General features: G+C 25.0%; 2 protein-coding genes across 3 annotated transcripts in view; one reads left to right on the top strand and one right to left on the bottom strand.

Annotated features, from left to right (window-relative positions):
* The window catches only part of LOC107436164 (uncharacterized), a 34,248-nt gene extending 34,048 nt beyond the window's left edge, over positions 1–200 (bottom strand). The window contains exon 1 of the mRNA XM_016047756.4: positions 7–200. The gene's annotated coding sequence lies outside the window, so the exon portion shown is untranslated. The remainder of the gene's footprint in view (positions 1–6) is intronic.
* Positions 166–27,881, top strand: LOC107436165 (integrin beta-PS). 2 transcript variants are annotated; one of them, XM_087169003.1, is made up of 22 exons: positions 166–487; positions 941–994; positions 1,831–1,922; positions 4,154–4,261; positions 5,331–5,415; positions 5,513–5,644; positions 8,268–8,364; positions 8,476–8,566; positions 9,902–9,988; positions 10,216–10,299; positions 12,466–12,543; positions 12,624–12,809; positions 13,998–14,074; positions 15,538–15,589; positions 16,507–16,662; positions 17,558–17,697; positions 19,184–19,256; positions 21,312–21,617; positions 22,733–22,865; positions 24,906–25,022; positions 25,665–25,831; positions 27,369–27,881. In XM_087169003.1, the coding sequence occupies exons 2-22, from the start codon at positions 955–957 to the stop codon at positions 27,438–27,440; spliced, it is 2,373 nt and encodes a 790-aa protein (XP_087025129.1). In that variant the 5' UTR covers positions 166–487; positions 941–954; the 3' UTR covers positions 27,441–27,881. The 2 variants fall into 2 exon arrangements, with proteins under 2 accessions (XP_087025129.1, XP_087025130.1); XM_087169004.1 differs by lacking the exon at positions 166–487 and adding an exon at positions 562–857.
* The last annotated feature ends 100 nt before the right edge of the window (positions 27,882–27,981 follow it).

A 27,981-nucleotide genomic window follows, 5' to 3' on the forward strand; every position in this document is an offset into this window, starting at 1 on the left:
TCTTACTACATCAATTTCTATTCTTCGCATGACATGACTTATTACTTTTTTATAAATTGCAACTTTACTATCAAACATAACATGGAGGAAAGCTAGGTCTATCGATAAGAAAAATATAAATCGAAACTAAATAAGATATCGATATCATCGATTAATGAAAGCTTTAACGATATAGATAAAAAGAAAAGGGAAAAAGGAAGAACAAAGTTTTTTTAGGGATTATTTGCATTGGAAGATAGGGACTTCTAATGAAATAAACTCAGAAATATTTGCAATTTTCAAGTTCTTTTTCGCTTATGTTGTACGCAAACTAATTCAGCTTTTACGAACTACAACGGATTAAAGTCTTGTATTCTTTATCTTTGAAAACAACAAACAAAAACCAATAAATAGCTTTGCCGGAAAACTACTAAATTTATGAATCTTTTGAGTTTTATTTCTGCTAATCTTTGCTGCACTTGTAAAAGAAACCTCCTATTTTTTTGAGGTATGAATATTTACTCCTTGAAATTCGATCTTAAGTGTTTTTTCCAACTCCTTTCCAAAATACAATGATTATCTGTCTTTGTTTCATTGAGAAAGGACTTTGAAGGAAGGAAGCTAAACCGCAAACACTTATCTCAAAAAATATGTAGTATTTGAGTTTTTCGACAGCGCGCGTAATACTTGACATCTTAGTTTGATGAATAATAATTTATCATACAAAATTTATGGGTGTAGCTCTCTGAATTTAATTCTTACCTTGCTTAGAGTACTACTGTTTTTATGTTTAATATATTGAATATTGTACCTAGTGAGGGGAATTAAATTTTTTGTTAAAGACGCATTATAAAAAAATTGTATGGATAGGTAGAACTGTAATGTCTTTGTTTAAAAAAAAAATCCTTTTTGTCGTCTCAAATCTTTCTTGTTATGATATTAGAAATATTTTTATTTGCAGATTGTTTGTTCATCATGAATTTGGCTCTATTAATTCTACATGTGCTCATTACTGGTAATTATTTATTTTTTAAATTATAATTCATTATTACATTGCACTTTTTATACATTGTTGATATAAATGGTTTAATGCAAGGATAACCAGAAGATTTTAAAATGTTAAATGTGATTCAAAATTTTTAAGAAACTATATTTTACCAGATAATTTCATTGTAATATTTTTAATATAGAGTTAATGAAATTGATTTTCAATTCATTACTTTAAAGTTTAATATTGTGGGATTTTTCCATATTGTGATCTGTCTCACCAATTTCAATGTCTAATTTTTGAAAAATAAAATCATGTAGTAGTTTGCCTGTGGGTAGCTACAAGTTATACCTTTCAAGTTGCTCTCCATGTGTGTTTTTTTTTAAAACTTTTTCACGGGGCCCCTGTCAGAAGTAGATGAGACTTGCAAACGTAAATTCAAATTCTTAAGTGAAATTAATTAAACAGGAGGTAGAAAAATAAAAATAACCATAACTACATTAATTCAAATTCAAATTGGAACAGCGCACAAGGCAGCTAAAACCAAATTCAAATCATATAAACTAGTAATAATATAAATTTACTTAAAAATAATTTAAATATAATTTAAACAAAATTTAAATAAAGTTGTGTGTTTACAGAGCAGCACTTCATCAGGGGACATGAGACTTGGTAATTATTTTGCCGCAGATCATGATACAGAAATCTTTCCTAACTTTTACTTGCTGATTGAATAAAATTATTTTTGGCTCTTTTTTTTTTTAACCGTAACATTTCAAGAAACTTTCATATTGATTGTTTTCGCATTAAGTTATAGATTTATGCAATGAAAACATGTTAATCTGATTTTATGAATATTTTAGTTGTAGTCTGTGAAGATGCTACTCCTTGTTCATCTCGTCTGACCTGTGGTGCTTGCTTAGCTTCTCATAACTGTGCTTGGTGCTCTGAAAAAGTAAAAACTTTACTTTTATTAACATTGTATGTTTGCTATATTATGATTTTTCTGCAAATAGTAACTTGTAATAATTTTTTTTCTTATAAGTGACACTTTAAATTCATTGGTATAGAACATGAAGATTGTTTGTAGATTCATATTACTTTTGCTTATTCTCTTTAGTTCAGCACTCAGTGTTTTCACTGCAGCGCGAGAACGCGAGAATCTCGCATATTTTTTTCTTTTCTTGCAATAAAAAATGATTGCCGCGAGAAATTCGCGCATTCTATTAATCAATTTCAAAATTCGCCAATTTCTCGCATTTTGGAAAAAGCTTCGAATTACGCCATTTAGAATAAAATCCGTTTCACTTTTCTTCCTGGATCTTACATTATTTTCAACATCTGCCCCATTATTTAGCTTCCCTATTTACCAGTATTGTTCAAAAACTTTTCGAACAACAGAACACAACCACGGAACCCCTTTCAGAACACATTTCTCTGCAACCACGTGGTTACCGTAGGTAAGGTTTCTTCATGTAAGACGTTCAAATTTTTTATGCACTTATGTAAGATGGACAAATACCTTGTAAAGGCAAAATCTTCTATGATGCACCAAAAATATTCAATACTTTTAAAAATAGAAGACGTTATAATGTATTATAATTAAAGAAATGATTTTTTTTTCAAGAGTTTTTGTGTTTTTTTAGTTTTTAGAAATCTCACTTAACTTTTTGAAATCTCACCCTGTTTTTGAGAAAGGGTGAGAAACTCTCACCCATTTTTTTTCTATGATGGAAACACTGGCACTTAATAAATTTTTTTTAGCTGAACTATTTACATTATTACATAACTGCATTTTATAAAATTTCTTTTTATTGTTGTTAACTTTGTTTCCTTAATGGCTAACTTTTAGACTCAAGATACCCTCTCTTAAGGGCTTCCATAAACAGGTCACTCTTTGAAAATCTGATAAATTAAAAATTATATTTGGTTCTTAAGTGTTAATAATATTTCATTTTCGCTAAATACATTTTTTATTTCCTGTAAATACAGAGTCAAATTGAATCCACCAATTTGGATTAGGCATAAAACTTTTTTACTTTAATATAATGAGCATGTTTACCTGATGTTTTTCACGCATAAAAAAAAGCGATATTTAAAGAAAAATCATTGAAACTCATAGATTATATTATATTTTTTATTTTATTTCTTAAAAAATAAATTTTGTGCTTAAAATGCTATTTTTAAAATTAAAATTTTGTTCTTAAAATGCTAATTTTAGTAGCCTCAAGTAAACAAATTCACAAAAGTTTGTAAAAAATTTTGACAAACTTTCTTACCTGTAAATCTGCTTACATAAAAAATATTTTTTCAGTAAAAGTACTCTTAAGGATATCAAAACACAATTTCTGTAATATTTTAATAAATATTTTTCCTACTTACATTCTTCTCTGAAAATTTCTGTTTTTTTTTTCTCTCTCTCTCTTTGTGTTTAGTTCCATCTTTCAGATATATTTTATTTAACAATTGTTTGATTTCAATTACATGAATTTGTTTAAATTTTGCACAGTAAAACTCCAGATTCAGTTTAATACTTTGTCTACTTTTGATGGATGTTCTCGCAGACAAAAAGTTTTTATCCACAAAATAATTCTATATTATTTTTTATTTACTTTAAAATAATTCTCACATATTAAATTTTTTTTAAGATTCTAGAGATACATCAAAAAAGTTCATTTTTGATGTCTAAATAATTGAACTTTTTCTACCTTAACTTTTTAATTTGTTTCTTTTTCTCTAAATTAGTGGGACCATATTTTCTAAAATTTGATGGTTATTTCTGGATATTTTGATCAAATTTTCATAATTCAGAGAAAATAGGTTTTTGTGTTTGAATTCATAACTTTCATTATTGTAAATATTAATTGTTTAGAATATCTCAAATTTTCTCAAACCATGAAAATTGTATCTTAGTAGGTAAAAATTTTATTATTTCAAGTCAAAAAATATTTCAAATGTAACTTTTTTACTGCACTGTATTTGTGCATGTTTAACTAAAACATAATTTGTTTTGCAAATCGTTCATCTACTTTATAAATTAATAGGTTTATAAACTTGTTTTTTTAAAGTATGCAGTTTTTTCTTCTTCAATTATACTATTATTTAGTGTTGTTAAGCATTCAGTATAGAACTATTTATACTGAATGTGATCTGTTTTTTATTAAAAAATATTAATGCTTTATTTAGGTGTACCCAAGAGGAGCACCAAGATGCGCTCAAATGGATAATCTAATAGAGCAAGGATGCTCAAAAGAAAATATTGTAAACCCAATCACAGAATCTGAAGTTTTAGAGGTAAAATTACTTGTTTATTTTTTGTTGAAAACTTAAAATGTTAATTTATTAAAATTTTTGATATTTTTTTCCTTTATAGAGAAATTAATTTTATTTTACATTATTTTTGTATAATCTAATGTATGTGTTAAAAATAGTAGAAATCAAAATGTATTGAAATAGTAACAGTTTATGCAATTAAATTTATAGTATCACTCATAAATTTAAGGAATTCAAGCTGATAACTAAAATTTTTTTAAAGCAACACATTTTTTTTAACAATTATTATTATTTTTTTTTAAAAAAAAATTTGATCTATAATTTACTTTAGTTTACTTGAAATTCCCTCAAACTTTCATCATAAGATCAGGCATATTCTGTACCCCTCGCTTCATATTTGTTCAAACCAAAAAGTTTATTCTTGAGAATGTTGTGTGAAATCATATGATTTTGTTGGCTATGTTATGGAGTAGTTTTAATTAGAAAAAAAATGGTCCTTTTTTATTTGAAGAAAAGAGATTGCAATAGCAGAAATTCGGAAATTCGGGATACCATATCAACGGCAAATTATTTTTAGGCTAAGTTAATATAGAATATTATTTCTCATGTTTAGATCATTTTTAATTTGTTTTAAAGCACACTAATCTAGCTAGATGTAGTTGATATGATGAGCATAATTAGTGTCCTCCAGGTGCTTATGTTTTTGAAAAATCACCATGCCCTGTTTTATTTTTAGGGAAGATCTCTGCTTAAAATTAGTTCATTTATTTATTTCTATTTTTTTTTTTGTAAAGAGGATTAAGGTAAAATTTGCTATGCACTTCAACTGTAAATACTCCTAGTGTTTAAAATAAATTTAATATCAATTTTCTAAATTTAGCTGTAAAGTGCATAGTAATTGTCAGAAAGCTTTGCAATTGGATTTTGACAATGAGTAGTTATGAATAAATGCTACTTGAGCAAGTTCAACAAAATAGTGTGAAAAAAATTTGGTTATAAGAAAAAATCAGATGTTTATATTATATTTTCCTTTATATTATATTATATTATTTTGTATTATATTTTCTCATTTTTGTTATTACTTTTTAAGAATGAACCTCTAAGTGATGCAGGAGCAGCTGCAGGTTCTGCTATTCAATTAAAACCACAAAAATTAAAGCTTTCTTTGCGACCTGGTAGGCAACATTATAAAAAATATTTTGAACATATAAATACCTCAATTTTATTTATAACCTTTCCTTTCCTGTTATAACCTTTCCTGTTTTCATTTAGGGGATCCTGCAAAGTTAACTGTTAAGTTCAGGCAGGCTGAAGATTATCCAGTGGACTTGTACTATTTGATGGATCTCACTTTTTCCATGAAAAAGCACAAGGAGATGTTAGCTAAGCTTTCATACACCATTGGTATATTATTATTATAATTTTTAATTGTTATCTGTGTTAAATTTTGTGCAACTGTGTATACCATATTCTAAGCCCTTGCCTGACGTGGGCATATATACTGCGTAGTTAATTGCCCTTGTCCTATAAATATGCATTGCACAATGCACTTTGCCGTGTGCTGCCGTCAGTAAAACTACTCCCATAGCTTTTTAATGCAGAAGATTGTCACACTCAAGATGTATGCCATATATCTTGATTAAGAAAGTTATAACAAAAGCTTGGAAACTATTTGGGACACAATGTAGTTTTAATAAGAATATCCTCATTCATTTATGCCTTTTTATTAAATGTTTCTTTTGTAATTTTTTAAATTTTTTTTGATTTCTTGTAAAAAACAAACTATTTTTCTGTCATGTAAATAAAACATAGTTGCCAACTCTACCAGATTTACTAGTAAACTTCTGGATTTTGCCAGTTTCTCCTGGTTAACTGGTTTAGTAAAAATTCTTCTGCTTTTTGTACATTTAGGGAAATTCTCCAAAAATGAGTAAGTTTCCTTAATTTCATATTAAAATAAAATTTTTACTCAATTTATAGCTTGCTTGAATATTTAAATAAGTATTACTAATATATAATGAGGCGAACCTCTTTTATAGTATATAGTTTATTCAGATCACCCTTTGTAAATTAATTAAAAAATCTTTTAACTACTAATAATAAATTACTTGTCTATTACTATTCAAAACAAATTAACATTATAAAAATCATTTCAAGTTCATTTAATATTAATTTTAACTGGAAAATATAGCAGATCATTTTCAGTTATTATTGTAATAAATTTTTTGTATTTTGATGACAGTAAAAATCCTTAAAATTCATTATATGTAAAATACTTAATTAATTATGCAACAGTTATCATGAAAGTCATATTATTTCGTAAAATCCATGTTGGTAATAATCTATGCATGGTAATAAAATATTTCTCTCTATAGCTCTCTGTCCTGTTCGACAAATTAGCTTTCTATGAAAAAAACATAATTCACTTCACCTACAACAGTGAGGAAATGCTGAATTAGTTTCCATTGTATTAGTATATCACATTAAATGTAAAAATAAGATGCATCTTTAAAGGTTTTTTTTGTGTAATCCAGTATCAAAAATGAATTTTCAAAAATAATCATATAGTCTTTTTGAGATTGGCTATTATAATTATTTTTAATTCTAACTTTTATCAGTGTTAAAAAAGAATGTATTGCATTAAAGTTGTAACAAGGAAAGATGCTTAGTTTCCTAACATTGGTATAAGGTTAACATTTCTTATGATGAATTGTTGTTTGAACTTGTTACTTCATCAGATCAATCAATCATTCCCTATTTCACTTCATCATTTTGTCTTAGTAAGGCAGTACTTTCCTCCTCCATTTCTTTCCTTCATTCCTTTCTCTCTTTTTTTTCTTTCTTTTTTTTAAAAAAAGAAGTAATTGTATTTAAAAATTATTATTATTCGAAAAATAAGTTTTAATTCTTAGAAGACAAGAATTATTTTTATTAACTTTAGCTTTGTTTTGATATTAAATAATTTTGAAAATATATATATTAATTATCTAGTAAAAATGTTGAATGTTAATTGAAAATATTAGTCGCACATGCATAGAGATTCAGCTTAGATTTATGAAGTGATGGTTAGAACACATTTTTTTTTTCTCTTTCAGAAATTTACCTGCTAATATTTTTTAAATATTTGAATGTATTTTTTGTAACCTGCTGAAACAAACTAGTTTATTGCAAATTTATGTTTTTGGCAATGTAATTACAATATCTAGTAACATTTGAGTTAACCAAAGCAATGGTTAATATAATTTTCTATTGTATGTATTTTTTGTTTTTTAAGTTATAAATATGTATATTGCAGTTTTTTTTTTTTTTTTTTTTTTTTTTTTTTTGTTCAGTAATAAATTTTTATATTTCAGTTAGTCTTATTGCTATTTAGATTTCATTGATTTGGAAGAATTGATTGGATTTTAAAAGTTATGATGATTAGGCATAAATTATTTTCTTATCTTTTCATCAATTCTATATACATTGTGTAACTGCATTTATTTAGTTTTTGAAACATTGCTAGTTTGAAATTGTTTTCCATTTCAATTTTTATAGTTATGTGTTAATTTTTAAATTAGCACATAATAATGGAAATTTAGTCTTATAATTATAAATATTGCTTTAATGATTTATAATTATAAAAATTGCCTTTGAAATATACCTATATATAAAATATATTCGTAATTGCTATTGAAATATGCCTAAAAATACCTATGAATTATATCTATTTGCTCTCTTCGAGTTATATAAACCTAGGTATCTCACTGATTTTTCATCCTTTTATTTTGTTTCTATCTATTATTTTATTACTTTTTTTTAAAATCAGACTTAATTTTTAGCACCATTTGAATTTTTTAATGTTCTGCATTTTGCTCTGTTATTTAAGCCATTATTCTCTATAATTAATTAATATTTTTTATTATATTTATTTATAGTAATAAATTTATATACTTAATTATTTTGTATTTTTTTTACCAAAGTTTAATTACCAAATTTTAGATTTTTAACTTTTTTTTGGCATTTTATTTGAATTTATTGTTTACAGCTGATAATATGAAGACTGTAACTAGGAACTTTAGGCTTGGATTTGGTTCTTTTATTGATAAAGTTGTGATGCCATATGTTGACATGGTACCTGAAAGGTAATTAGTTTTTCTATTTGAAAAATTAGTAAATAATTTAATTATTATTCTCTTCTGTCTTGAGATATTTATCTTATTTTTTTTAAGATAAGATCTTATTTTTTTTTTCAGGCTTGTTAATCCATGCAGAGAAGAATATTGTAATTCTCCTTATGGTTTTCGAAATCATTTGTCTTTGAATGACAATGTAACACTTTTTACTGTAAGTTTTATTTTATTAATAGACTTTACTAAGTGCTTATAAATACTTTATATCAAAGCACTTTACATTATTATAAGGACTAAGTATTTTTAAGCATTTACTAAGTTCATTAGCACTTTTAATGTGTTGTGATTTACAATATTTTAAAATGATATATGAGTTGTTGAACAATGTTCCATAATGATACCTGTTATAAACTTTCAATTAATTTTTATTGACAAATAATTACTAATGTTTTAATATGGTATCAAATTTCTATTTAAATAAATGTTTATTAATGCTTAAAAAAAACTAATTTTTCTACTGAGATTTATTAACATTATGGTAAATTAATAAACCTTGGTTTTCTTTTTTTTTTAAACTAATGAGACAATTCATATTTCGGATCATGTTTTCCAACTTGTTTTTAAGTTTATCATTAGCCAATATTAGTACTGTGAAACCTCCTGAGATTGACAACTCTCTGTTCCACAGTAAAATGCACGTTAATGGAGGTTGGATGCTCCTTCGCGTTATCTTCACTGACTTCAAAATGATATCGAAGGTACATGATTTTTCTCAAGACATTTTCATTTTAGTCAGTGTCGTTTTCTTGGTGCATAAATACCGCTTTTGTTGGCGCCATGAAAATGGGATTGATGAATAAAATTTATCATCAATGAAAATGACTATAACAGTGTGTGAAAATAAATTAACCAATTATGAATGATTAAACTATTTGAAATAAATAAACAATTGTGTTTTTTGTTTAAGTTTGCATTTAATTTTATATCATAAAAATTAGTTGGCTTTAAAAATTGAGAGGAGGTGTGTTGCTCAAGTTGGTTTTGATGGTCTCTCCCAAAGGTTTTCTTCAACACTAAGTCAATGCAAAAATTTCCGTGCCTCTCAAAAGTGGTTGCAAATAGAGGTTGCTAGAGGAAGTCAAATAGAGAAAGCTACACGGAGGTGGTCTTTCCTGGAGGTTTCACTGCATAATATTAGTACCAACTATCTACAATCCTTCTAGAGAATTCTGTCCTAGCATATGAATAAATTAATTTTTATTAAAAGATAAATACTTTCTTTCTAATTTTTTTTTTATGTTACAGCTTATTTATTATTTAAAATCCTTTTTTTTTAAAAATATATATTTCTTAAATCTTCTCTCAGAATATCTATTTTCTTCAGATTTTTTGATTTTGTTACATTTATTTTCCACCCGGCTTATTTTATAATGCTTTATTTTTCTTTAAATTATGGCATGATAGCATTTTTATTTGGTGTAATATAGCCTTTTTTGGCTCTCATATATCAGTATTATTCAACCAACTTTGATAAATCTTACAATTTTAGCAAGAAGTTTCTGCTGCAAATTTGTCTGGTAATTTGGATAATGCAGAGGGAGGTTTTGATGCTGTAATGCAAGTCATTGCCTGTAAGGTTAGTTCAGTTTATTTCAGTTCAGTATAATTTTTTTATTAGTGTGCATATTGTTAATGAATATTTAGAAAAATATAAAGTTAGTTTATTGTTTTCCAAAAAAAAATTTTTGTTTAAAAGATAAAAAGTGATTTTTTACACTAATTGAAAAAAATAATTTTTTTTAAAAAATAATAAATTGTTAATGAATATAATTTTTACCTAATTTTATCATTTTACCTTTCCAGGAGAAGATTAGGTGGAATGATCGTTCTAGAAAAATAATATTATTTGCTACTAATGGAATTTTCCATTATGCTGGTGATGGTAAAGTTAGTATAGTTTTAATTATTTTTCATGTAGTCATTACTTCTATTAAAAAAAAAGAAAATTTATGTTGAATAAATCATTTTATTAAATTTTACTTGTACTAGTAGTGCTCGTTTCTTTAAATTTTTTCTTATACTACTGCATGGTGGTTTGCTCTTGTTACTTTTGCTTTAGATATTCTTTGCATTTCTTTTAATTATTTTATGATCTTTGTGTGTGATCTTCATGTGCAAAACTTATGTGAGTTTTCTCTCTTTATATATGTTTCTATAGCTGTCTTTTTTTTCTTCATGAGCTTTCTATCTTCTGCATAAATATTAGAGGGTGAGTAATTTTTTTTACATTTTGGATTGGTTAATTTTTATATTTGAGAGTGATTTAAAAAACGCAAATGCTTTGTATAATTTTTTCCCCTTAGTAATTATTTATCTAAATATAGGAGAAATATAATTAAAATAGAAAAAGAAACTCAATTAAAATGATTATTTATGTTAGCTGATATTTAATGGATTTTTATATTCGTTTCAATATACTTTTCATTTATTAAATATGAAAAATTAGTTAATATATATCAGAATTGTTAGCATTTGCTAAAAGATAATTGATGTAAAAGTTTATTGAAATAAAAGCTTTATAATATTTATTTAATGTGTAACTATATAATATAAATATTGTACGTAAGTGAGTAATTTAATGAAGAAATTTTAAGTGCTAAACATTTGTAATATGAATGTTTAATTAATTTATTAAGAATACAAAAAGCTAAATTTTATTTCCAATTTTTATTCTGGTCATTGAAAAAGGCAAAAATGCCCTAAAAAGAAAGAAAAATCAATCAAAAATCATTCACATAATCTTATTGTCTTATTATAACAAGTAAAATATTCTTTTATTTCTCTGCTTATAAGCTTATTTATTTGATGTATGTAAATTATTTTGAGTTATGAAATTCTATCATTTATATATTTTCTTTTTAAAACTGCTATAAACGCATCTTTCTATATTTTATTGAGCATCTTATTGTTAATATTCTGTTAATTGATTATATTGTATTTCACATATGTTATATCTTTTCGTAATTCTAAAATTGCTGTGTTCTTTATGACCTAAGTTTGATATTAAAAATAGGTATAAATTGATTTTAAAAAAATATTTAGAATAACTAATAATAAATAGTTGCCTATTTTTGCTAGTTAAATGTTTTCTGATTAAAACAAATTTTATAATGTAATTTTTTTTATTCAATTATATAACCAAATATTTGAAATCGTTAGTTTTTCTAATTAACATTTATTATTTTGGTATTGTTTTATTTTAAAGTACATTTATCAAAATGCACATTAACATATTGTAGAAATTATATTATTTATGTATTTTGATTTATAGGAATATGATAATAAATTGATTTCGATTGTATGAATTTGCAATATATTTGGATTGTATGAATTGTTAAAGTTTAGTAGTTAAGTAAAATAAATCGTGAAATTTTTAAATTACGTGAAATCTTTAATTTTATTAATCTTGAAAGGCAGTCACTTTTCAATCTTCTTTAAAACAAAAAATATCTGGATTCTTATTATATTTTCTTTATCTCTCTCCTTTCTTTCATTTTATATATATATATATATATATATATATATATATATATATATATATATATATATATATATATATATATATATAAAGTTCTTTGTTAACTAAATTTATATTTTTACCATGTTCAAACCAGCAAAATGTTTTTATTTTTTTTCTTAAAATAAATGCTAGTAATTTTCTAAAATCATTAAAATTTTATAATTAAATATCATCCTTATTAATTACAAACTTTAAATTATCCAGTGAAATATTATTACCTTGCTCACATTTATTTTGGAGTAATCCAGATAGATAGATAGATCATTTTTCTTCTCCTTCTTAATAGTGTTAATAGTAAGGTTTAGATATTTTTAATCTTTGAAATTAAGACTTTAATTTTCTATATTTAATTTTATCGCTTCAACTGTTTTTGTTTCTTTAAATTTGCATTTTGATCTTAAATTTTCGTAATGTGACAGTTTAGCAACTGTTAATTTCAGCGTGTGAGTTTGATTTAATATTCAGTGTTTTTTTTTAAAATTTAAATAAATTGTATAGAAAAAAATAAATTTCAATATTATATTGTATTTCAGCTTGGTGGAATTGTAAAACCAAATGATGGGCATTGCCATTTAGATGAAGATGGGTACTATACTGAGAGCATTTATCAAGTAATAAATAATATTATTCTCATATTAATATTCATTTTAGAGTAGTTATCGATTCCTTTATTTATGATTTTCTTTTTCAGGATTACCCATCTCTAAGTCAAATAAATACCAAAATAATTGAGAACAAGGTTTTGATTATATTTGCTGTTCCTGATACAAAATTACCCTTGTATCAGCGTTTGTGTAATGTTGTTGAAGGTACTTATGCAGAGAAACTAGAAAGTGATGCTTCCAATATAGTTAATTTAATACACAAACAGTATGATGTAAGTATCTTTATAATTGCTTTTCGTTGGGGCTTGTGTTATTAATATATTATCACTTAGTTTATAAAATTAATTGTATTTTTTTTTCACATAATTTTTGTTCATAGCTCATTTCTTTTATTAGTTGCTATGCTATTCCAAGTCAATTATGGTGTTTTTGAAAGTTTTTCGAGTTATTAAATAATTCTGTATGTATGTAGAATTTTGTAAGTGGAACTTAAAATGACGTTGATGTTTCTTTTTCTTTCTTTTTTTATTATTGTTTATGTTATAGGGAACAGATGTCTTGTTCACTCTTTAGAATAATTTTTAATCATCTCTATTTTTTCAAAGGTTGAAATTATTTATTTAAGATGTATATATGTAAAAAAAATATTCATTCTTTCAATTATGAACTCACCAATCTTAAGGATTTATGTTCTGATTCTAATAATTGTTTTTAATTAAAATGCATTGTGAACACAAACGACTGTTAATTATGAATTATGAAAACAATGCTGTTCATTTTGCTTAATAATTTTGTCAAAATGTGAAATGCAGTTTTTATAATATGGTACTGTTTGTTAATAATTTGATCATTTTTTTTTATTTTTCTGAAAATTTGTTTTATGATTTTTGCTTCAGTTTTTTCCTATCTTAACAGCTAATTTTATATATATTGTTATGAAATTCATTCTTTTTCAGAACAAAATGTATTAAAAGTCATATATAGTTTTATTGATAAGTAAAAAGAAGCATGCTAAACTTTTGCAGTTGTATTGCATTTTAAAACTTTTGTGTTCTGAAAATGTTTAATATGAAATGTCATGTTACAAAATTTTTTATTTTTGAATATTACTTATATTACTTAAATACTTAAAAATATAAAAATACAATAAATATTTTCATAATCATAATTCATAATCTGTTAATCTTATTTATTAATAGATTTCTATTAATTAAATAATTAAAAATTGCAAAAAGTAATAAATATAACAGCTGTTAAAAATTATAAATCTGAATAGGAAAAAGTTAGAGGAATTTTAACTTTTATCAATTTGATGCTAATGACTGAAATTACCAAGTCTAATAAGAATGATTGAAAATGTTATTACCTCAATAATTTTTTTATAGTAAGATTTTATTATTTTTTTTGTCCTTGGAATTAATTTTTTTAATATTTATATTTTGTTTAATTTATTTTTGCAGAAAATTCAATCTAAAATTGAATTGAAAGATAATGCTCCTGATTATTTGAAGATAACTTACTCATCAAACTGTCTTGGGTAAGCTAAATAAAAAATAGTTAATTTAAATTAATAAGTAAAATTTACAACACCAGATTTATTTTTTTAGTGATGAAATTGACTTTTTGCATTGTTATTGTATAACAATGCCAACTTTAATTTTGTTTTTATTTTTATTTACATAAATATAATTTGCTTCATTATTGTGAGAATTATTTTGTGTATGCTTTAGGGATAACTAACAGATAATAGTTTTCTGTATTGCACTGAAATTTGAAAGTATAAAAAGTCTTATTTTATTTTGATTTTATTAAATTTATTGTAATATGTCTAATGTGTTTTGCTCTCTGTTTAAGGTTTTGAGTTTTTTAAAAAAATTTAAATTATACATAAATTGTATTACTTAAGTTTTTATCAAAAAAATTTTTTTTGGTCATTTTCTACTATCTCTTTGTTTACCAAATAATTAAAAAATTATCAAAAATGCGAGGAACTTTTTTGTCTTTCGATTTTATATTTGATAAATATTTTTATATACTGATAAATATATAGATATATATACTGATAAATATTTTTTTTTAATATTAAATATATTCTTTAATTTTTCATAAAATTTTGAAGTTAGTGACTAAACACATTAAAATTTTTTAATTAAATATTTAATACTTTGTTTTATAGCTGGTTGAAAATGTTAATGAATCAATAAAAAAAAATATGGAAGACTTACTTGCATCGAGATAAAAAACGGAGAATTTTGGAATCACAAAAGGTGTTGTCAAACAAAATATCAAAAATTGAAAAGTTCTCTAGATGATATTCAATTTCTAATTTGGTTCCAAGTTCATAATTTGCATTGGACTGATCGTAAAGAAACGGTTAACAGTAGAACACCAAAGTCAAGCATACGTATTGACCGAGGGTGCGCGGTATTGGTCCTCATTAAGTGCTTGACTTCACACGCAGATCGTTAGGCTACCCAAGTGAAGGACCCTTCCCCTTTACAGAGGATCTAAATTGTGATGGCATTCCTTCGGATCATCTACTGGGATGTTTCCCAGACCATCGCCAATAGCCTGCTGTGCAACTCTAGTGCGACATAAATAAAATTCCTACTTACCAACCAAATTTGCAATATTTTGTTCTATTTTAATACTATATGAAAATAATATTAGCGGGGCTTAAAGCTCTCATTGTTACATAAAGGATTAAAATATAGGTTACTTAATTTATAATAAGGTTAATATTATAAATAATTATAGTGATGAAATAATTAGCTTTATTAAATGAAAATGTTTCAAGAGTCTCAGAAAATAAACTTACATGTTACTAATATAGTTTTAAAATTTTAAGTCATGCTTTTATTTTTAAATTTAATTATAAAATTTTCAGTGTTTAGAACAAATATTTATACATTAGTACTGTTTATCCAAATTTTCTTTTTTAAAATTTATTCTTTGTAATTAGGTAAATAATTTTATAACTTTTTTTTCTTCCTCTTTTAGTGATGAAGTTAAAGATACTAACTTGTGTGAAGGCTTGCGTGTTGGAACTACTGTAAGTTTCTTAGTTTTTTTTCAATTTTTATAAATAAATATATTGTGTATTTTATTGCTCTCTCATTCCTGAGTGAAAAGGAGTTAACTGTCTGAGTAAATCTTAAAATTAAGGAGAAAATTCCAGTTTTGTTTCAAGAAAGACTTTAAAAAATGCTACATTTTAAACCTTTTATGGTCTAAAGCATAAAAAGTTGCATTTAATATATGGTCTGCATAGGAAACCATTTATTCTTATTATTTTGATTGCAAAGTAGTGTAATGAAGAAAAAGTATTTACCCAAGTTAGCCCATTTCTGAAAGTTGTCAGTTATTTAAAGCATTTTTGACAAAAAAGAAAAACTTAAAAGATATGATCATTAACTCTTTAAAGTATAAAGAAAAAAATTAGTTCAGATGCTGATTGTGTTATAAGAATATCTTGTGCTGGTTATTACAAAACGTTGCCCATTGTTTTCCCATCTTTATAGATAATTTTTGCTAGAATTTTCCCATTAGTGTCTCTTTTACTAGTTTGTGGGAGTAGTCTCTTTCAGCTTTCTTTATTGGCATGCTAAACTTAAGATTTTACTTTTGTAGTTTTAAAATTTTATTTTGTTCTTTTTTAAATTAAAATATTTTTGATATGTTTCACCTGGTTATCAGTTACCTTAGGAGTGGGTTAGGGTTAAATTTTTTACATACTTTACATTACTATTATTATTTTTTTTTTGAAAGTTTAAGAGAAAAAAATATTAAAAATTTTATTCCATCTTTTATTAATTTTCTTTGTTTGAATTAACTAACTAGCATGCAGCATACAGCTTTATAAACCCTATTGTGTTAAATTTCTCTAGTCTAATAAGTTAACAAACAAATGTTTTTCTTGATTGAACATTGAAATAATGTTTTCACTAATTTAATGCTTTTATTTTAAAGGTTGAATTCAATGTTGAAGTAGAGCTCTTAAAATGCCCAAAGAATTCAAGTTTATGGACTAACAAAATTCAAATATCACCAGTTGGTTTAAGTGAATATGTGCAGCTAGATGTAGATTTGAAGTGTGAATGTGACTGTGAAAAGCCTGAAAATGAGGTTTGACAATTGACTTTTTATTTTTTATTAACTGCCTTTTATTTCCTATAACTGGTCTAATCATAAAATTGGAATTCAACTAGTTTCAATCAGCAAGTCGTTATAATGAATGCTATTTTGTTAAACTTTTTTATGATTGTTATATTTGAATTTTTATCACATTTCATAATTTATCTATTGTAAAATATATGTGTGACGATTTTTACTTTTGTGGGCTCCTTATTTTTTTCCTCATAATTTCCCACATTTAACCTAAATTATATGGAATAGCCTATATTTTTTAAGAAGGTCTTATTTGGAAATACCTTTATTTTGTGATCTTATGTTACTATGATTAACTGCTGTGTTTGCAAGTGCTATTACACTTGATTGTTTTTGTTTATAATTATTGAAAATACTTTCCACAATAAAGGAACTCCTTTGCAGCTTGTAAACTTAGTGCAATTTTTAAGTATATTATATCTTTTACTGCATTATCTCAAGGTTGATATATAAATTTAATCTGGATTATTTCTGGATAAAAATAGGATATTCAAACCTGTAATGGGCAAATGTAACAAAATTTAATAATAGTACAAAACAGGGGGAAAGTGATTCCTATCATATAAGATTCATTGTTGCTCTAACATATTATTGAGCTTTTCATATTATTAAATTAAAGTACATATTGAATGAAATTCAAAGAGATTTACTTTGAATTTTTTTCTTCAAAAAGTTGCTCAAACCTGCCTGGGCCAAATATGTTTCATTGGACAATAACAAGTGGCACTTTATTTAGTCCCAATATTACAGGAAGCCATTGTTCCCTTTAGTTCATATTAAGTTTTTTTAATATAAACTATTGGTTAGTAAGTATTAATTTTGATTTTATTAAAAAAAAATTTTTTTAACACAGCAAGAAATAAGTCCTGAGTGCAGCTTCTCCGGCACTTATGAGTGTGGGATATGTAACTGTGATACCAACTTTTTTGGTCGCAAATGCGAATGTCAAGGTGATGAAGCAGACAAGGAATCTAAACTTTCATCTTGCAAGATGTATGTATTTTGTTACATTTATTAATAACTCGCATTTTTTAATATAAATAGATAAATAAATATAGAATAAGCAAGTTGTTTCATACTTACTTTTTTCCCTCCATTTTATTGTAAACTAGCATCTCTTAGCCTTATTTTCTGAGCATTAAACTTTGAATACAAATGTTGTTAATTAATGCATATTTTCAAACATCTCTTTTTATGTAATTGCAACTAAGCAATTAGTACCACTTAGAGTGAAAAGGTTTCTTTTTTGCCACAAACATGTTCAATTCAAATTTTTTAGTTATGGTCACTACATATTATAATTGTTTTCTCTATAACATCGAAACATAATGGTCTAACATAATTTTCCATTGTCGTCGATGCATTTTCATCTCAAAATCAAGTTTTCTGACATCAACTTTTATATCTTTTGGTTGTCATTAGCATGAAATTATGTTTTTGATCTTTAGTGCTTCTAAATTAAGAGTTTGAAACTGAAATTGTTTCTTTATTAAAATTTAATTTTTATGCTACTTTTTTAAATAAACTTATTTAAATCAGTATCAAAACTTATTAACCGTTTTACAATTATTGTTTTTTGGTGCAAATTTCATTTATTTATTATTATTAAATTACAATTCAAGAGATTCATTATATGATTGAGAACTTAAGGATCAGTTTCATGCACAATGGGATACATGCAAATCATATTTAATGTAAGCAAAAATAACATTTTTTAAATTTTGTTATAACAATGTACCTTTAATTTTAAATGTTATTTTAAAAAACGATCGCTTAGCAAAATTATTAAGCAATTTAATAGGTTGTAAAGAATCATAAAGGAAATCTTTCGACGTGGGATGAGGGCACAAGAGTGAGCAACTGAAATTCTGTGTATTACATAAATTTTAACAGAATAATTTCAACTTTTGCTGAAAAAACTGTATAATGCCAAGGAAGCAATTATTACGGAGGAATCATTAAGGTTTGAACAGGGGTTCTATTGTAAAACTATGTTTTGTTACTTAATTCAATAATATTGAATTATATAAAGGAAATTATATATTTAAAATTGATGAATAAAATGTTATTAGAGCTTGTGAAATCAATATAACTTTAGCATAGCTCTTCTCTCTCTCGTTTTCTATTTAATTTTTTATTTATTCTTTTTTTAAAGATGAGTTAAAAACTGTAAACACTTCAAATGGATCTGATGTTTCATGCCTGCTTTTCTGTGCTAGATTTAATTTTCTTAGTGTGTTCAATTAAAGTTTTTAACAATACTGGTTTATTTGTAAGAAATATGCATTTAAAAGTTTTGACTTGTAATGCGTATTAAAGTAAACTGATATAATGTATATTAAAAGCCATTTTTCTGCTATTTGCTATTTTTTATTTACTTAGTCATTTCTTATTTTCGCTCTACTTTCTGTTTTCGTAAAACTACTGTTAATGTTGTCGAGAAAAGTAATAAATTCTGTTTTTTTTATATCTATTGTAGGAATGATGAAAGTCTTGTATGTTCTGGAAGAGGTGATTGTGTTTGTGGTGTATGTGACTGCTATGCTGGGCCTGTAAGTACTTTACGAATTGATAATTAAAAATGGAAAAAGTAAATAAAATATATTAATAAATGCTATCTAAAATAATTCCCAATCATTAGCGTAATCGATTGTGAAATACTCTACTGATGAGACTAAAAGAAAGTTGAACTAAAATATTTTATACCGTCTGTTAAAATTCCTTGTTGTTCTTAAGTGCTGATTAACAGCACAAAAAATTTTCAAATCAAACATTTTTCTCGCGAAAAAACAGGGTGCCCACAGAACAGGGAAAATATGGATAGATCAAAGAATTTTACTAATCTGTAAAAATCAAGAAAATGTCAAGGAATTTTATTAATCTGGAAAATCAGGAAATTTAATTGGAATAACCAAAAAATCTGGGAAAATGAATTAAATTAAATTCAAGCTACATTAAAAAATAAACTAGCCTGTGGTACTTAAAAATTGGTCTTCTAATATTTTTTTTTAAATAAATAAAATTCTAATAGCAAGTATAAATAGTTAAGTACAATATATTTTATAAGATGAAGGTATAACTGAAAAATTTATGTCATTGATTAAAAAAAAAAAAAAACATGGAATTTTTATAAAATTAGTCTGGAAATTTTTAAAAGTATTTATGACCACTCTGTAAAAAGAACTTTATTGTTGACCAGAATAGAATTTCTCGTTTGAATCTATGAAGAAAATAAAATAAGCATGTGCACAATATGCTATTACTTCCATGTATTGCTCCAAACAGGTATAGTAGATTTACAGACCATAAACTTCCACTAGTGATTAATGAAGTAATTAATTCATTAATTTTTCTCTTAATCTTAAAATGGAAAAAAAATCTCTAAAATGTATGACTTTTAATTTTATTACAAATTAGTTGCTGTATATTTGCTTGTTACATAAAGTGTTCCAGGCAGTTCTATTTTTCTTGTTACGAATAAGGGCCTCAACTTGTCTTATTTTTGTTACACAAAAACTATCTCAGTCCGCATTTAGTTTTGTCTCAAATCTCAAGTATCATAATATATCCTTATTTTTATTTTACTCCTTTCACTTTTATCCTTGTTCTTTTATTCTATTGTTTAGTCTAAATTATCTATTAATTCTGATGTTATTCCAACTTTTGTTTTTAATTTTTGTTTTCAATTTTTGTATTTTAAAAATTGGTACTGCTGTGTATATCTATCTATTCAATTCCTACTAGTTCGCACTCTCCCTATATCTTGTTCAAATTTTCAATTGTTGATAAATTGCTTTTTATTTATCCACTCAAGTTCAAATATATTTTTTTTTAATATTGCAGTGGATGACACTTGATGTTAATACAGTTCTTTTAAATATTAATTCATTAATTAAATAGGGATGAGCGAAAAACAAAATGGAATAGTCTGACTGGTTAAGCATTACTCATTGTTTTAAATTTTACTATAAGTGATTAAGTTTTTCACGTATTTTAAAGATAACATCAGTGACAATTTCTAACTTATAGCTCTGTTTGAACAAAAAAAAAATAGTTTATTGCGCACATTTAAATATTTAGTTATTTTATATTTGTTAGATAAATTCAATAAAGAACATTATGTGGTAGCATGTGTGGTCCACGTCACCAGATTTATACTTTTATAGTTGTCCGATACTTTTCTATTCCTACTATTAGTTCACACTTTTACAATATATATTTATATATCTTTTCAAATTTTCAATCATTAATAAAATATTTTTTATTCATTTATTCTAGTTCAAATACATTTTTTTAAACTTGTAATAGATGATATTAATACAGTTTTTTCAAATATTAATTCATTAATTAAATTAAATTTATTAATTAAATTAAATTAATTAAATTAAATTCATTAAATTAAATTCATTAAATTAAATTCATTAAATTAAATTCATTAAATTTAATTAATTAAATTAAATTCATTAATTTTAGTTTTATGTGGGAGAAATTTTTTTCAATTATTTAATAAAAAGTAGCAAAAATAAAATTTTCTTTGTTGATCTATTTACTTTAAACTTTTTTTTTTTAATATTACTTGTTATAAATATTTTTCGTTTTTATTTCAGAGTAGTGAGTCAAAAATCTATGGCGCATTTTGTGAATGTGACACTTTTTCGTGTGAAAGAGATTCCAATGGACTTGTGTGTGGTGGAGAAGATCGTGGAAGATGTTGTGGCGAGTGCATTTGTAATCAAGGCTGGACCGGTCCTGCCTGTGAGTGCAAAGCCAGAAATGATACATGCATAGCACCTGCTGACATAGAAACTGGTAGATTTTGTAGTGGAAGAGGAGATTGCGTTTGTGGTGAATGTCAGTGTTACAGAGATGATGAAAGAGGACATTTTGGAGGACCATTCTGTGGTGACTGCAGTGTGAGTTATTCATATAGTTTCATTTTTTTGCTATGAAAATAAATTTAATGTAAAAATGTTGTTTTGGTTAATATTGTTTGTATAAAATATATATTTTAAAGGGCTATAAATCTCTTTTTTTTTAAGTAGAAATTTTTTAATACGTTTAATGAAATTATTTCATTTATGGAAGAAAAAATTATCGAAATATCTTTGCATTGTAATTATCTATATAACTAAAATAGAATGTTTATATGTACATGTTTTATTCACATCTATTCTGAACCAGTCTACCCCTAATTTGGCGTGCATACGTTTGAAGGCATGAAACACATCTGTTTCATGTTAGTTAAGATTAAACAGCTTTACAAAACTATATTACCTTGTCATCAAACTATGGGAAACTGTATTTCACATTTTCTCTCTACACAGCATTTCACTTTTCATTGAGTTCTATGGTCTATCGAAAACAGAGTGAATTGCATCCAATTTAAAATTCTAGAAATGTGTGCCTATATTCCTACATTATGAAAAAATTATGGAATACGCCTACATTTTATAATTTTTTCAAAGTAAAAAAAAAATAATTTTTTTAAATAAAATACTAAAAAATATATTTTTGTAGGCTAGTAATTTTTTCAATAAACACGTTTGATGTGAATCACGATTAAACAGCTTTTCAAAACTGTATTACCTTGTTACCAAACTGTAGGAAACTGTATCTCAGATTTTCTCCCTACACAGTATTCACCTTTCATTGAGTTTAGTGGTCTATCAGAAACAAAAAATAATGTTTTCAATTTAAAGTTATAGAAATTAGTATAATAGAGTATTTGCATTTTACTACCTTTTATTGTTATACATGGTCGTTATTAAGAAAATCCCTAAAATTCTCTTTGTGAAATATTTTATGTACACAATAGTCAGCATAAAATTTCTATTACTTTGCAATATCTGCTGTATATTTTTTTCTGTGTTGATAGCTATGTAGTTGGCTTTTTTTGTTTAAAAAAATGCTATATTTGTTATTTAATTTTTACTCTTTTCAACTGTATATATTTTCTGAGCACATTCCGATGCTGCTGTGTATTTTGCTTGAATTTTATACAACATGCTTATGATGTGTAAAATTTCAGTTCCAGACATGTGAGGGTAGATGCACTGAATTTCGTGACTGTGTACAGTGTCAAACATTTGGAACTGGACTGTTGTCAGATGAGGAATGCTTTAACTGTACATTTTTGTCTACACCAGTGGAAGATCTTGGAGGTTAAATAAACTTTATTGACATTAAATTCATTCATACAATAATAAATGTTATGAACTCATTAACTTTTATGTCACAAATGGGTGTTTCTAATGGGATATATTGATACTTTTTGATTACCCAGAGTACTAAACTAAAATCTGTATTGTGTCCTGCTCTTAGTTGGTTGTCAAGATCTATAGAGTGACACGGGAGAAATAATAATAGGTAAAGTTCAAGAAAAATCACAGAAATTAGCCACCTCAAATGGTGAAGTTTATAGTCGGAAACGAATACTTTTGCAGCTAATTTGTTATTTTGTTAAAGCCATATCACCCCATCTCGAACCTTTGAGAATAAAAAGACAGGAAGGATGGATGAACATTGTATAATAAAAGTTTTAATCTCTCTTCTAGAAGAGTCAATAGAAGTTTAATATTCATTTCTATGTCTGTTGTCATTACATCCCTATAATTTAAAGTTAAAGTTGAGTTTTCCTACCATATTTTTAAAAAGCTTTTCTATTTTTAAAAAATTTTTGTTTTTAAGTATGTTTTTTTTTAAAAAGATTTATTTTAATTGTGTTTGGGGAAACAAATTCAAGTTAATAAGGGAAGAGCAAAAAAATAACTAAGTATAAAAAATATAACACATTTCATCAACAATTTTTTTTAACATGAGCAGTGTAGAAAGTTTTAAAAGAATTTTTTTTTCCATCAAGTTTTTAAAATATTTAATAAATAAATGAATTATACATTTTTAAACCATCAAGGTTTGACTGTAAATGTTTTCAAAAGGATCTTTCTTAAAACTTTTCATAAAAAGAATTAAGCCTATTATCAATAATTGAATACAAGTATTTTAACAAGAACCTAAATGAAATATAACTTTAATTAAATGCATGTGTAAATTATCAAGGCTCGACTGAAAATGTATTAAAAAAGATCGTTCGAAAAACTTTTATTAAGAAGAAGTAAGCATATAATCGATAATTGAATACCAGTATTTCGACAAGAACTTAGATGAACTTGAACTTTATTAAAATTGAACTTTGTTAAAATGCATGTGCAGTGTTATAATATATATCTCTTAAAAAAATTAAACATGCTTAAAATTAATGGTTTCTTTTCATTACATTTCTGTAGCTTAAATTAAAATATGAATATAACTAATAACTCAATTTTAATGCAATCAAGAGGAACATAAATTAAACTGTATTTTAATTTTTCTCATCATCTCTTCAAAAGAGTTTTAATTTAAGCTCTAAATCAGATAAATAGGAGGTTATTGTAAAAAGTTTTATTATGGAAATTGGCACACACTTTATTAATACAGAAAAGGTACTGAATTGTCTATCTTTTATTGGCTCTTATTTATTTATTACAGCAATAAGATCAAAAATTGTATTGGCGCTGGGGTAATTTTAGTTAAATATTGTAATTTTGCCATTAAAAAAATTAAAAATTAACAGCTAAAAATTTATTAAAGTTTGTGCATACTTAGATGCAGCTTGAATGTGAAAATTTCATGTTTTTTTTTTTGTACTGAATCCACATGTTCTGAATCATTCATATTTGTGATTATGAAGATTAAGCTATTTTTGACAAAAATAAAGGGAAAGTTAAATAGCAGTGCTGAATTAAATTTTTCTACTATTGCAGAAACTAATATTAGTACAAATTGAAATTACTATCCTCTAAGTCCAAAAAAATCCATTAAAATGTGTGCTTTTTTAAATTCCTATATTGTTTTAATGTCAAAATCTGTGATTAAAACGAATTTGTTAGAAATTTAATTAAAAAGATTAAAAAATAGCTAATATTATATTGCTATTTTTGAAATTTATTTTTGCCTATAATAATTATATTCTGATATGACTAAGTCCAAACTAAATCATATTTTACAAATGAATTTTAATTAGTTTTTTATTATGAGACTAAAAAAATAAAAATTGACCACTAAAACTTGAAGCATATACTAAGCTATGGGTCTTTAGAATGTATGATTGAAAATGACTGTCTTTTTAATTAAACATTTTTTTAAAAAAGTACTTTATTTTTCAGAAATTCTTCAAAATGAGAGAAAATGTATTTTTAAGGATGAAGAAGACTGTTCATTCTCATTTGTTTATAGTTATGATGATAATAATAAACCTATGATTAGAGTCTTAGATACCAAAGGTAAATAAATGTTAAGTGTCATTGTTTTTTTAATTTTTTATGGTATGTGCATTTCTAGAATGTTTTCTGCATAAGAAAAAAGGTTATTTTACTATTCACAACAAAACAGAATTATTTATAGACTAATAACATAATAGAGGGGTTCCCTGTGTAATGAAGCACACATCATGGGAATCTCCACAAATGACAAAATAGCACTAATCACGAAGGAGCTATATTTAGTCTTGAAATTAATTTTCCTTCACTAATGTTGGCATAATTTGGCTGTGAATTCATATTTTTAAACTTACATCTGAACCATAATTATTAAATTCATTTTTTTAATAACTTTATATACCATTAAGGCAATTCGCAACACCAATTTTTAGTAATGTTTAGTCTTGTTCTGGCCTTACGAAGTAATTTATTACATCAATATATTGTAAAATTTTATTAAAATTATTTGAGTAAATATAACTTTGTGTAGAATTTTGAAACTTTTTGAAAACGACTGTCAAGGCAGAATTCAGAAAAATCTACTTTTTAACCTCAGATTGTTGCTCTTTCATTGATGTTTTGAAATAGTATGTCATTTTTTGGACATCCTATATTTATAGTCATTTACTTGTCTTAATGGTAATAAACTTGTAATTTATTTTGCAGATTGTCCTTCGAAAGAACCAGTATTATGGATTGCTCTTGGTGTAACAGCTGGTGTATTTTTAATAGGCCTGATAGCTCTGTTAATTGGAAGATTTCTTATTTATCTTAAAGACAAAAGAGATTTTGAAAGATTCGTTGAAGAAGTAGATAAAACTCAGTGGGGCAATGTGAGTATTCATTTTTTTTTAAAATTCAAACTTTGTTACAAAATTACCAAAATCAGATGGAATAAATTACTGTCTTATAAAAGCACAAATAAAAATAGTTCAACCCGTAGAATAATATATCTTTCTCTGAGTCAAAGCTGAGAAACTGTCTTATCAAGTTTTAGGAGTCTTACCATTGAGCACTGAATGTTTCCTTTACCTTTACTTGAATTCCTTTACTTGAATTTGAGCTTTAAAGTAGTTTTATTTCTTATGTTGATATATTTTGACAATAAACATAATTTTGCTACGTTCATAAGAAGCTATTTTAATATCTTTATTGATAATATTTAGCAGCTTTTATTTAGTACTAATTTTGATTTTAAGTTTCTGAAAATAATTTTACAATAGATTTGAATTTAAAACTATTGAAAAATTATTCATATTGCTTTTACATGTTTTCATCCTTGAATTTATCTAGCATTTTATTATTTAATTTGGCATAAATTTAAATAATGAAATTAATTTAACTTAATTATTTGTAACAAATGACTCATAATATTTAGGAAAGGAAGTTACTTATTATTGAATAAAACCATATTAGGTTAAAAAAAGAAGTTAAGTCTAATTAATTTTTATGTCAAGTATTCTGTAATAAACATATAAATTAAATACAAATGTAGTGCAGTTGTACCCCAATTATTCAAATTTCTTTTGTATCAATATCTCTTGTAATATCCAAAGTCCTGCAAGTATGCGCATGTGCAATTTTTATTTATTATTTTCTTTTTTTAAGTTATAATGATATGCTGCTTTAAGTCAGCTAAATACGGTGCTCTAAAATAAAAAAACTATTTGTGCTACATTAATACATAGAATTAATCATTTTACTTGACAGGGTAGCTGTGTTCTTCCTAAGTGTTTTTTGAAGGGTAGCCCGCCCTGCCTGCCCTTTGATCTCTATAAATATGCCCTTTTCTGTGAAAAAGAAAAGCTGCCATCTCTTAAAAGCAGTGTCTTTTTATTCTGACCCATTTTTTAAGAAAAATTTATTAAAATAATTACACGAAAATTATCTGTGTTTATGGGTTTAATTCTGATGACTATTACTATTACAAATATTTACTTTGTTAGGATTCTTCTCAACTGGTTAAATTTTTTAAAGTTTCCCTTTTTTCAAGGGGGTATATTAATATATTTAAGTGATTTTAAATTTTAAAATAATTTTTTAAATAAATACCTTTTCTTTTTCTTTTTTCTTTTAAAAAAAAGAAGCATTTTTAAATGTTTATTTTCTAATCATTTACAGTATAAATTATGAAAAAAATCTTTTTAAACTGTTTATCAAAAAAGAATATTTTTAGTTCACTTTTTTTGTTATTTTTTAATAATTTAGTTTTTAATATTTTTGTAATATTCACAGTATATTCTATAATATTCAAAATAACAGCATATTTATGATTATGTTGTGGTTGTCAGATAATGTTAAAAATATCATTTTTGTTCCATTTTTTCTTTCAAATATGTGATTATATCTTTTCTTTTTTTCATTATTTAGCATACAAATCCCATCTACAAAGAAGCTGTTTCTGAATATCCTAATCCAATTTATGGGCAGCAGAGTCACTAAACGGAAACATTCATTCTGTGAATACTCTATCTAGTCTTATAGTTTTTAAAATTGCATATACAAAACAAAAGGAAAATTTTTTTTTTAATCAGTAAATTTTTTTTGCTTAAATGTTTTGTATTCTAATTAGCAAATTACGAGTAAAATGCTTGATTGGCAGCTGTGGAGAAATTTAATCTAAGTATTTAATGGAAATCAAGAAATTTTTCGTGATTTCTTTTGTGATTTTTCATATTTCTTTTGAAGTGTATTAGATTAAAATAAGTTATATTTTCGATTCATTATATTTTTCTTTCGTATCAGTTTTTGAAATATCTGCTTAAAATTTAGTGATGGATTTTAAATCAAATTATGTTTAAAAAATATCAATGCATTGAAAACTTTGTTGCATTCCTTTCATTTGTTTAAGGGTGTTCGTCTAAACTCTTTTGCTTAGAAAAATGAAAGAGGAGAAAAAAATTTGTACCTTAAGATTGCTAAGCTTTTGTTCAAAACTATATATACTGCCTTGTTTGAACTTTAAAATTGGAAAATGTTTTCA

The sequence above is a fragment of the Parasteatoda tepidariorum genome, chromosome 8 (genome assembly GCF_982258835.1).
Source record: "Parasteatoda tepidariorum strain Cologne lab strain chromosome 8, Ptep-v5.0, whole genome shotgun sequence".
NCBI classification, from domain to species: domain Eukaryota; kingdom Metazoa; phylum Arthropoda; class Arachnida; order Araneae; family Theridiidae; genus Parasteatoda; species Parasteatoda tepidariorum.

Bases quoted from the DNA above. Each gene is read 5' to 3' on its own strand.
- LOC107436165 (XM_087169003.1), top strand. From the start codon at position 955: ATGAATTTGGCTCTATTAATTCTACATGTGCTCATTACTG. The intron at 12,544-12,623 runs GTAATAAATAAT...TTTCTTTTTCAG, and splicing joins ATACTGAGAGCATTTATCAA to GATTACCCATCTCTAAGTCA. The intron at 25,023-25,664 runs GTAAATAAATGT...TTTATTTTGCAG, and splicing joins TAGAGTCTTAGATACCAAAG to ATTGTCCTTCGAAAGAACCA.